This window comes from Pogoniulus pusillus, unplaced genomic scaffold (genome assembly GCF_015220805.1).
Source record: "Pogoniulus pusillus isolate bPogPus1 unplaced genomic scaffold, bPogPus1.pri scaffold_180_arrow_ctg1, whole genome shotgun sequence".
NCBI classification, from domain to species: Eukaryota; Metazoa; Chordata; class Aves; order Piciformes; family Lybiidae; genus Pogoniulus; species Pogoniulus pusillus.
Genome location: NW_026974612.1, coordinates 35,195 through 46,572, shown reverse-complemented (window position 1 = coordinate 46,572; position 11,378 = coordinate 35,195). Strand labels below are relative to the sequence as shown.

The window sequence follows — 11,378 nt, the reverse complement described above, 5'->3', positions numbered from 1 at the left end:
TCAATGGAAAGAAGCTAGGAGAAAGTTTCTTTTGCCAGTATGTTACGCAGCTGGAAAGCTGCCGAATGGAGCAGGGGATTCTTGGCTAGGCCATTCCTGGCTGGGTCTACACGCAGAAGCATGCTTTTTCTAAAGGGCATTTCTATGGTTCTTCAATGGGGCTAGGATGTAAACGTGTTTCTGCTTCAAAGGAAAGCAGCTAGGAGAAAGTTTCTTTTGCCAGTGTGTTATGCAGCTGGAAAGCTGCAGAATGGTGTAGGGGATTCCAGGCTAGGTCATTCCTGGCTGGGTCTATAAGCAGAAGGAGTGCTTTTTCTAAATGGCATTTCTATAGTTCTTCAATGGGGCTAGTATGTAAACATCTTTCTGCTTCAAAGGAAAGCAGCTAGGAGAGAGTTTCTTTTGCCAGGGTGTGACGCAGCTGGAAAGCTACAGAATGGTGCAGGGGATTCCAGGCTAGGCCATTCCTGGCTGGGTATATAAGCAGAATGAGTGCTTTTTGTAAACCGAATTTCTATGGTTCTTCAATGGGGCTAGGATGTAAACGTGTTTCTGCTTCAAAGGAAAGCAGCTAGGAGAAAGTTTCTTTTGCCAGTGTTTGAGGGAGCTGGAAAGCTGCAGAATGGTGCAGGGGATTCCAGGCTAGGCCATTCCTGGCTGGGTCTACACGCAGAAGGAATGTTTTTTCTAAACAGCATTTCTACGGTTCTTCAATGGGGCTAGGATGTAAACGTGTTTCTGCTTCAAAGGAAAGCAGCTAGGAGAAAGTTTCTTTTACCAGTGTGTGAGGGAGCTGGAAAGCTACAGAATGGTGCAGGGGATTCCAGGCTAGGCCATTCCTGGCTGGATCTATAAGCAGAATGAGTGCTTTTTGTAAACCGAATTTCTATGGTTCTTCAATGGGGCTAGGATGTAAACATGTTTCTGCGTCAAAGGAAAGCAGATAGGAGAGAGTTTCTTTTGCCAGTGTGTGACACAGCTGGAAAGCTGAAGAATGGTGCAGGAGATTCCAGGCTAGGCCATTCCTGGCTGGGTCTATAAGCAGAAGGAGTGCTTTTTGTAAAGGGAATTTCTATGGTTCTTCAATGGGGCTTGGATGTAAACGTGTTTCTGCTTCAAAGGAAAGCAGCTAGGAGAAAGTTTCTTTTGCCAGTGTGTGACGCAGCTGGAAAGCTGCAGAATGGTGTAGGGGATTGCAGGCTAGGTCATTCCTGGCTGGGTCTATAAGCAGAAGGAGTGCTTTTTGTAAAGCGAATTTCTATGGTTCTTCAATGGGGCTAGGATGTAAACGTGTTTCTGCTTCAAAGGAAAGCAGCTAGGAGAGTGTTTCTTTTGCCAGTGTGTGACGCAGCTGGAAAGCTGCAGAATGGTGTAGGGGACTCCAGGCTAGGTCATTCCTGACTGGGATTATAAGCAGAAGGAGTGCTTTTTGTAAAGCGAATTTCTATGGTTCTTCAATGGGGCTGGGATGTAAACGTGTTTCTGCTTCAAAGGAAAACAGGTAGGAGAAAGTTTCTTTTGCCAGTGTGTTACGCAGCGGGAAAGCTGCAGAATGGAGCAGGGGATTCTTGGCTAGGCCATTCCTGACTGGGTCTATAAGCTGAAGGAGTGCTTTTTCTAAACGGCATTTCTATGGTTCTTCAATAGGGATAGGATGTAAACGTGTTTCTGCTTCAAAGGAAAGAAGCTAGGAGAAAGTTTCTTTTGCCAGTGTGTTACGCAGCTGGAAAGCTGCCGAATGGAGCAGGGGATTCTTGGCTAGGCCATTCCTGGCTGGGTCTACACGCAGAAGCATGCTTTTTCTAAAGGGCATTTCTATGGTTCTTCAATGGGGCTAGGATGTAAACGTGTTTCTGCTTCAAAGGAAAGCAGCTAGGAGAAAGTTTCTTTTGCCAGTGTGTTATGCAGCTGGAAAGCTGCAGAATGGTGTAGGGGATTCCAGGCTAGGTCATTCCTGGCTGGGTCTATAAGCAGAAGGAGTGCTTTTTCTAAATGGCATTTCTATAGTTCTTCAATGGGGCTAGTATGTAAACATCTTTCTGCTTCAAAGGAAAGCAGCTAGGAGAGAGTTTCTTTTGCCAGGGTGTGACGCAGCTGGAAAGCTACAGAATGGTGCAGGGGATTCCAGGCTAGGCCATTCCTGGCTGAGTCTATAAGCAGAAGGAGTGCTTTTTCTAAAGGGCGTTTCTATGGTTCTTCAATGGGGCTAGGATGTAAACGTGTTTCTGCTTCAAAGGAAAGCAGCTAGGAGAAAGTTTCTTTTGCCAGTGTGTGAGGGAGCTGGAAAGCTGCAGAACGGTGGAGAGTATTCCAGGGTAGGCCATTCCTGGCTGGGTATATAAGCAGAATGAGTGCTTTTTGTAAACCGAATTTCTATGGTTCTTCAATGGGGCTAGGATGTAAACGTGTTTCTGCTTCAAAGGAAAGCAGCTAGGAGAAAGTTTCTTTTACCAGTGTGTGAGGGAGCTGTAAAGCCACAGAATGGTGCAGGGGATTCCAGGCTAGGCCATTCCTGGCCGGGTCTATTAGCAGAATGAGTGCTTTTTGTAAACCGAATTTCTATGGTTCTTCAATGGGGCTAGCATGTAAACGTGTTTCTGCTTCAAAGGAAAGCAGCTAGGAGAGAGTTTCTTTTGCCAGTGTGTGACACAGCTGGAAAGCTGCAGAATGGTGCAGGGGATTCCAGGCTAGGCCATTCCTGGCTGAGTCTATATGCAGAAGGAGTGCTTTTTCTAAAGGTCATTTCTATGGTTCTTCAATGGGGCTAGGATGTAAACGTGTTTCTGCTTCAAGGGAAAGCAGCTAGGAGAAAGATTCTTTTGCCAGTGTGTTATGCAGCTGGAAAGCTGCAGAATGGTGTAGGGGATTCCAGGCTAGGTCATTCCTGGCTGGGTCTATAAGCAGAAGGAGTGCTTTTTCTAAAGGGCATTTCTATAGTTCTTCAATGGGGCTAGTGTGGGGAATTTTGTAGGGGCTGTTGCTTTGCAATCGATATGTAGGCGATTGGAACACAGCGGGTAAGACACCGGTCAGCCCAAGGACACTGTGTCCGCTTCGTGCTTTCTATGAAAAAAAGCAGGGTTGGCCTGAGGATGTTGCGTCCTTGTGATACAGCTGTGCAAAGTAAAACAAGTAATGAATCAGTCATGAATATACCTTAGAACAAAGGATCTGCACATCTGGAAATGTAGGGTTTGATATATGAGCACACGTACTGCTTATAAAAATACCTTTTTTGTATCTACTAATGATTATGCTTTAAACCACAAAAATGTATTGCATGGACCAATTAGAAATCGACATGTAATCCTGTAATAGTATAAAAAGCCTTCTGATTTGTGTATTAAACGTCTTACATTTACAATCCATATTGGATTCTGTAAGTCCATTTCCTCAACTTTGGGAACAGTCAGCATGCTAACAGCGCCTAACAGCGACATCTGGTGACCCCCGACGTTATCAGCAAGAGACCTGATACCCGGGAAGAGAGCTGAGCTGACTGCAAAGCGGGGAAAAAGAAAAGAAATTCCGCGGCGGCTGCGGCCGGACGTCCGAGAGAGGCGCGAGTGGTACCACGGATTTTCGACTCAGCGGGTGAGTCGGCTGCCTTGAGCAGGGAAAAGGCGCGGAATGGGGAATACGGCCCCGGGAATAGAAAAAGCTTCTGTTGAAGCCTTGTTGAAATTTGGACAGAAAGCTGGAGACCCGCTGGATCGGGCTCTAGTGACAGATTTGTTGTCTTGGGCACGCCGTAGAGGCTTACTCAAGGAAACTGCACAAGTTTTTAAAGACGAGACGTGGAAGCATATAGGGGAGGAAATATGGGAATCTGTCCAGACTGATAATAAAGAAGCAAAAAGACTTGCTTCAACCTATCGACAGATCAGTCTCTTAGTACAAAAAATAGGGGCGGAGGCAGAAGTTGAAGCAATAATTCAGACCATCTTGAAAGACGCTAAAAATAAAGTAACATCGGGATCGGGGGCGGAGACAAAAACTGCCGCAGAGACAAAAACTGAGATAAAAACTGAGACGAAAACTGTTTGCCCTGCTACCCAAGGTCCTTACGATTATCTCATTCCTGATTGGGACCCCGATAAGGGAGCGGGAGGTTCACAAGTCCCCGAGCCTATGGAAGTGGGACAAGCGGTACCATCAGCTCCGCAAATAGATCCTGCAACTGTCCCTCTGCCTCCTGAGGAAGAGGAGTTAAAGACTCTTTTACATGAGCAGGCAGATGCAATGACTAAACTATTGAATGAGATGCAACGGTTGGATAAAGGTTCCAAATCAAGGGTGGTTAAAGAGAGTTATCGCAAGGCACATAAGTCTATTGTTGAAGGTCTGAAAAATATTGAGAAACAATTAACAAAGATTGAGTCTGGTAATTGTGTTCACCCTGCTGCTGTTACTGAAGAGAAAAATACAGATGGTAAAATGTCAGTGGAAAGGGTTCGTCAACGGGTGTTACAAAGTATCAGAGATGGTGAAATGAACATAGAGGAGGGCGATTGGTATTTGCGGTCTAAGTATGGTTCAGAAGCGAGACTGTCTGCGGAGGATAAGAGAAAGCTTGCAGATTGGTTTGCATTGTATCCTCAGTATAAAAGGAAAGAGGATTCAGCAAGTGGAATGGTGGATGATGTCTGGAAGTGGTGGAGAGGGAAAGCGAATGAGGAAAAGTCAAAGGAGACTCCTAAACAGAGAAATTCTGATTACATCCCAAAAGATCCCAACTTTGACATGTCAAACCGGTGGAAGGGAGTTGTAACCAATGCTGAAATTACTGGGGATTTTCAGTTTACAGCTGCACCAGTAACTATTGATAATAATGGACAGAGAAACTGGCAGCCTATAGATTGGACCACAGTTGCCAAAATACAGAAAGCAATTTTAGATTATGGAATAGACAATCGACTGGTCAGAAGACAGATGGAAACATTTATAAAACATCAGACACTAATACCCACAGACATTAAACATCTGTTTGAACTGATGCTGGGACCTACGAGTTATATGATGTTTGTTAACAAGTGGCAGGAAAGATTAGAGCAGAAACAGCTTGATAACTTGACACTGCCGCACGGAGATCCCTTACGGGTGGCCTCCCTAGAGCAATTAATGGGGAACGGTCAGTACGTTGACCCACAGCGGCAAGCTGCGCTAGACTTGCGAATTCTGGCTCAAAGCAAAGTGGCTGCCCTTGAAGCTTTCGCCAGTTTGCCACAGGTCGGCACTCCAAAACAACCATACTTGCAAATTAAACAGAGAGACTCTGAGTCATTTATGGCATTTGTTGACAGAATTACAGAAGGTGTTGAAATGGCACCTGACATTCCAGCCAACATGAAAGAGACATTGGTAAAAGAGATTGCTATGCAAAATGCCAATGCTGCATGTCGGAGGTTAATTGCCACTTTACCCCCTGCTGCTTCTTTACTGCAAATGGTAGAACAATGTTCTCGAGCCCCGATGGAAGAAGAGAAGGAAAAGGCTCGAATTCATGCCTCTGCATTAGCAGCTGCATTGTCCAAATGCTCGCCACAAGGAAAGGGGGACAAGGGCTCAAATCCTGTATGTTTTAAGTGTGGACAGACGGGACATTTTAAAAAGCATTGTCCTACAATTAAGGCTGTTACTAACCAAGTATCGTCGATGAGTTCTCCATTCGCAGGTACCTGCAACAAGTGTGACAAGTTCGGACACAGAGCGTCAGACTGCAAATCCCGATTTAAGAAGGATGGAACACCTCTTGTGCCCCAGCAGGGAAACGGGGGAGGCCGCGTGGGGGGCGCGGCTCAGACCTCATCTTAAGCGACCGGACCCCCCACAACGGAGGCTGCCTCGACGATCTACTCGCCGCCACCAGAGGAAGCGCTGGCCTCGATTTGGTCGTAAGTGAAACAATAACAATCACAACACAGGAGGTTACACTAATCCCTACTACCAGTAAAGGACCATTAGGGTATGGACTTTCTGCCTTGCTAATAGGAAGATCTTCAGCTACAAGAACTGGAATTTTTGTACAACCAGGATTAATCGATAGTGACTTCACAGGAGTTATTCACATTATGGTTAATATTTTTACACCACCAATTACCATTCCAAAAGGCAGTAAGATAGCACAATTGATTCCTTTCAAAGCCTGTGTACCACATTCAACACCTAAAATCAGAGGAACAGGAGGGTTTGGGTCTACAGAGCCACTAATAGCTTTCTCTGAGGTGATAACTAACAACAAACCTACACGTTCTGTTACCATTATCCATCCTGACACTCAGATCACCCCTAAAACCATTACAGCTGAGATGATGATTGACACGGGTGCAGATGTCACTATAGTGCCAGCTGCATATTGGCCAAAAGCGTGGCCAATTGTAAATTCATCTGAGAAGGTTTTGGGAATAGCAGGACTAGCAGAAATGAGAAAAAGTGCTGTGTTATTGGACATCAAAGACAATGAGGGGAACATTGCAAAAGTAACACCTGTAATCATGAACACACCCTTATGGTTGCTAGGTCGAGATGTACTCTCCCAATGGCAACTTGTTTTGTCTACTCCTTTTCCATAGCGGCCACTGACAAAGGTGCTCTTCCCACTATTAAGCTGACTTGGAAAACTGATAAGCCTGTGTGGGTTGATCAGTGGCCGCTCACTGATGAAAAATTGGAGCACCTGAACCAGCTTGTGGATGAACAATTAGAGAAAGGCCATATAAAAGAATCTTTTAGTCCTTGGAACACTCCAGTTTTTGTTATACAGAAAAAATCAGGAAAATGGCGATTTTTGCACGATCTTCGTGCTGTTAATGAGCAAATGACGCCAATGGGAGCGTTACAACCAGGCCTACCTTCTCCAGCTGCAATACCTGTTAATTGGGCTGTCTACATTATTGATCTTAAGGATTGTTTCTTTAGTATTCCACTCGATCCTGCTGATACTCCACGATTTGCCTTTAGTATACCATCAAAGAATAACAGTGCCCCCATGAGAAGATTTGAATGGATAGTTCTGCCACAGGGAATGCGTAATAGCCCAACCATATGTCAATGGTATGTTAACCAAGCATTACAAAATTGGAAGAGTTCACACCCTGCATACGTGGTATTACATTATATGGATGATATCTTGATTGCTTCTCCCATTCCCTTAACAGAAACTGAAAAGACTACATTATCACAGACTCTTAAGCACTGGGGATTGACAATTGCAAAAGATAAGATTCAGGCCCAAGAACCATGGAATTATCTAGGACTGATAGTGACAGAAAGCAGAATCAGACCTCAAAAAATTACACTACATGTGAAAATAGAAACAGTGAACGATGTCCAAAAATTATTAGGAGAATTGCAATGGATCAGACAATGGATAGGGATTACTAATAAAGATCTTGAACCCCTTAGAGAGTTGCTAAAAGGATCAAAACATCCAGCAGAACCTAGAGTTTTGCAAAACCAGCACTATGAGGCACTTGAAAAAATTAATAACAAAATAGCTGAATTACAAGCATATCGTTACAATACTGCCTTGCCAATCAATGTTTATTTATGCCAACAAGACAATGATTACTATTTGGCAATAGGACAGGAACAGGATCAGAAGACATTCCTACTATTGGAGTGGTTATTTCCAAAAAGTCAGCCTCATGCATCACTGTTACACAAACTTGACCTTGTTGGTTCCTTGCTGTTAAAGGCAAAACGTAGAGTACGTCATGTTTTTGGGGTAGAAGTAACTAAGATTGTGTTACCATTTGCAATGAAATCAGTGGTAGAAGAATGGTGTAACATGTCATATTCTTTTGCTACTGCAGTGATTGCTACATCTATTGATAATCATTATCCTGCATTTCCTCTATTTGGTACTCAATTGATGTTAAACCAGAAAGCACTGAAATGTGAACAACCTATTGAAAATGGTGTTACAGTTTTTACTGATGCTTCTGGGAAAACACACAAATATGGCTATGCTAAATGGTGTGACACTTCCAAACAATGGAAGACTGTAGTGAAAGAACTAGAAGGAGTTTCTGTTCAATGCCTTGAACTCAAAGCAGTAACAATGGTGTTTGAAGACTTTGTAAATATCCCTGTAAATATTATTACTGATTCTATGTATGTAGCTTCTGTTGTGAATCGAGTAGAGGAGTCAATTATTGGACACATTTCTAACAAGGTTATTGAAGCTGTGATTATTCAATTGTTGAATTTGATTCTAAACAGAAAATGTTTATATTTTTGTACTCATATTCGTAGTCATACTAACTTGCCTGGATTCTTGTCAGAAGGAAACGCGAAAGCCGATGAGGTGGTGAGTGCTGGAGCCCAGCAAAATGATACTGATGAACCTTCTGTTTCTGTCAAATCAGCCACTCAGGCAATTAAGCAAGCACAAGTAAGTCATGCATTCTTTCACCAATCTGCAAAAAGTTTGTCTAAGGAATTCTCTATATCTCTGCAAACTGCTCGTGGCATTATTGCCTCGTGTCCTGATTGTGCCAAGGTCTCACCCCTACAATCAGAAGGCACTAATCCTAGGGGGACTGAGGCAAGAGAGTTATTTCAAACAGACATTACAATTGTTCCGTCATTTGGACGTCTAAAATATGTTCATGTCACAGTAGATACATATAGTTCAGCCTTGTGGGCATCTGCCATGACATCATCGGGGGCGTCAGCAACGTGTCGACATTGGAGAATGGCATTTGCTGTATTAGGAAACCCCCAAACAATTAAGACAGACAATGGTCCAAATTATAAAAGCCAAATTGTTGAAGCGTTTCTTTCAGCCTGGAATATCAAACATTTATTTGGAATTCCTTACAATAGTACAGGACAGGCAATTGTTGAAAGAAAGCATTCTGATCTCAAACGATATATTGCCATTTTTCAAAGACAGGGGGAGTTTTCCCATTCCCACTCCCCCCACGATATTCTTTCAAAGGCCATTTATATTTTAAATTGGAAACTCTGGTCACAAAAGTCGAATCAAGAAGTCGGGTCAACCCCTATCTTTAGACATTTTACTCAAAACAATCCTTTAAAAGAAACACACGTTTCTGTGCAAGTTTGGGACCCCTCATCAGCCACCTGGAATGGACCATGGAGATTAATAACTTGGGGTCGTGGATATGCTTGTGTCATTACAGAGGACGGAGAGCGGTGGTTGCCAGCCAAGTGGGTGCGACCCTGGCTACATGCTGAAACCAAGGAAAACAAGGAGGATGATCAAACGGCGATAGAAGAAATTGCTGACTTAGAAGCTGCACACAACGTCACCAGAGACAACTGATCTGAGCTAAATGTTGAACAATATGTATTGGTTATCTGCTATTGTAATTATTTTTGTGGTGCAGGAGAATTTTGGGTGGGGTAGTGAAGACAACTTTTGGGTGAATTGGGCAAAGGAGACAAATAACCCATCCTTTTGCTTACACTTATCAGCAGCCACAGACCCATTTAAAACATGCCTGATAGGGTTGCCATTTGATGATCAACGCACTTTGGTAGCCTCCTTTTCATCTCTCACACATCAAGATTGTTCTACAGCAAAAAGTATAAGTCATTGTATGGCATTAATAGTTGCAAGCCTCAATGACCCTTTACCATGGGATCCTCAAGAGTTCAACCTGTTAGGAAGTAGAATGCCAAATCAGTCAGGATGTCTGATATTTGGCTCGTACAATCTGACGAATCGTCAAATAACAGATCTAACATCCTATCATTTTCCTTATTGGAGTACCTCTGATTTTTGTGCTAAAGACACGGTTTATGGTTGGAACACAAATGGTATGTGCCTTAACATTACCAAAGCCTTAAGATTGCCTAGAAATGTGTTCCTGATTTGTGGTAGAAGAGCGTGGCCTGGAATCCCAAAAGAAAGTAACGGAGGGCCATGTTACATTGGTCACCTTTCTTTGCTAACTCCTACTTCAGAATTTATCCGAAATCATATTGCAAGTAGTGCAACTCTATTAAGAAATCGTAGAAATGTAGAAATGTTAACCTCTGATTGTAATGATGAAGTGGAACTTTGGTCTCATACAGCAAGAGTTTTTGGAGCATTGTTTCCTCCTATAGGAACAGCACATGCCTTGTCAGCCATTCAGAGATTAGCATGTTGGACAGCAAAACAAGCTAATGTTACTACTAGTGTTATTTCTCAGCTTGCAGTAGATCAAAATAGTTTGCGAAAGGCTACCCTGCAAAATAGAGCAGCTATAGATTACTTGCTTTTAGTACAAGGAAAAGGCTGTGAAGAGGTAGAAGGAATGTGTTGTTTTAACTTGTCTGATCATAGTGATTCAATCCATAAAAAGGTAGACTGGCTTCAGCATCATACAGAGAAAATTACAGCGAATCATAACCCCTTTGATGATTGGCTAATGTCATGGGGAATTTCAGCTTGGGCAAAAGAGTTAATCAAAACTGTAGGAATAGTATTACTTATTGTTATTGTTGTGTTATTTTTAGGACCCTGCATCTTCCGATGTCTATCCTGGCAGATGCATCGGATCGCTGCTACAGTGTTTGAAAAGAAAGGGGGAGATGTGGGGAATTTTGTAGGGGCTGTTGCTTTGCAATCGATATGTAGGCGATTGGAACACAGCGGGTAAGACACCAGTCAGCCCAAGGACACTGTGTCCGCTTCGTGCTTTCTATGAAAAAAAGCAGGGTTGGCCTGAGGATGTTGCGTCCTTGTGATACAGCTGTGCAAAGTAAAACAAGTAATGAATCAGTCATGAATATACCTTAGAACAAAGGATCTGCACATCTGGAAATGTAGGGTTTGATATATGAGCACACGTACTGCTTATAAAAATACCTTTTTTTGTATCTACTAATGATTATGCTTTAAACCACAAAAATGTATTGCATGGACCAATTAGAAATCGACATGTAATCCTGTAATAGTATAAAAAGCCTTCTGATTTGTGTATTAAACGTCTTACATTTACAATCCATATTGGATTCTGTAAGTCCATTTCCTCAACTTTGGGAACAGTCAGCATGCTAACAGCGCCTAACAGCGACAGGCTAGTATGTAAACGTCTTTCTGCTTCAAAGGAAAGCAGCTAGGAGAAAGTTTCTTTTGCCAGGGTGTGACGCAGCTGGAAAGCTGCAGAATGGTGTAGGGGATTCCAGGCTAGGTCATTCCTGGCTGGGTCTACACGCAGAAGGAGTGCTTTTTCTAAAGGGCATTTCTATAGTTCTTCAATGGGGCTAGTATGTAAACGTCTTTCTGCTTCAAAGGAAAGCAGCTAGGAGAAAGTTTCTTTTGCCAGTGTGTGACGCAGCTGGAAAGCTGCAGAATGGTGTAGGGGATTCCAGGCTAGGCCATTCCTGGCTGGGTCTATTAGCAGAATGAGTGCTTTTTG

At 43.1% G+C, this 11,378-nt stretch overlaps 1 protein-coding gene across 1 annotated transcript; it reads left to right on the top strand.

Moving 5' to 3' along the window:
• Nucleotides 1-3,630: 3,630 nt before the first annotated feature.
• LOC135173990 (uncharacterized) lies at nucleotides 3,631-10,820 on the top strand. The gene is made up of 3 exons (XM_064141219.1): nucleotides 3,631-7,053; nucleotides 8,257-9,297; nucleotides 10,474-10,820. Exon 1 carries the CDS (start codon nucleotides 3,631-3,633, stop codon nucleotides 5,812-5,814), a length of 2,184 nt encoding a protein of 727 aa, XP_063997289.1. The 3' UTR covers nucleotides 5,815-7,053; nucleotides 8,257-9,297; nucleotides 10,474-10,820.
• Nucleotides 10,821-11,378: the final 558 nt, after the last annotated feature.

Bases quoted from the DNA above. Each gene is read 5' to 3' on its own strand.
- LOC135173990 (XM_064141219.1), top strand. From the start codon at position 3,631: ATGGGGAATACGGCCCCGGGAATAGAAAAAGCTTCTGTTGAAGCCTTG.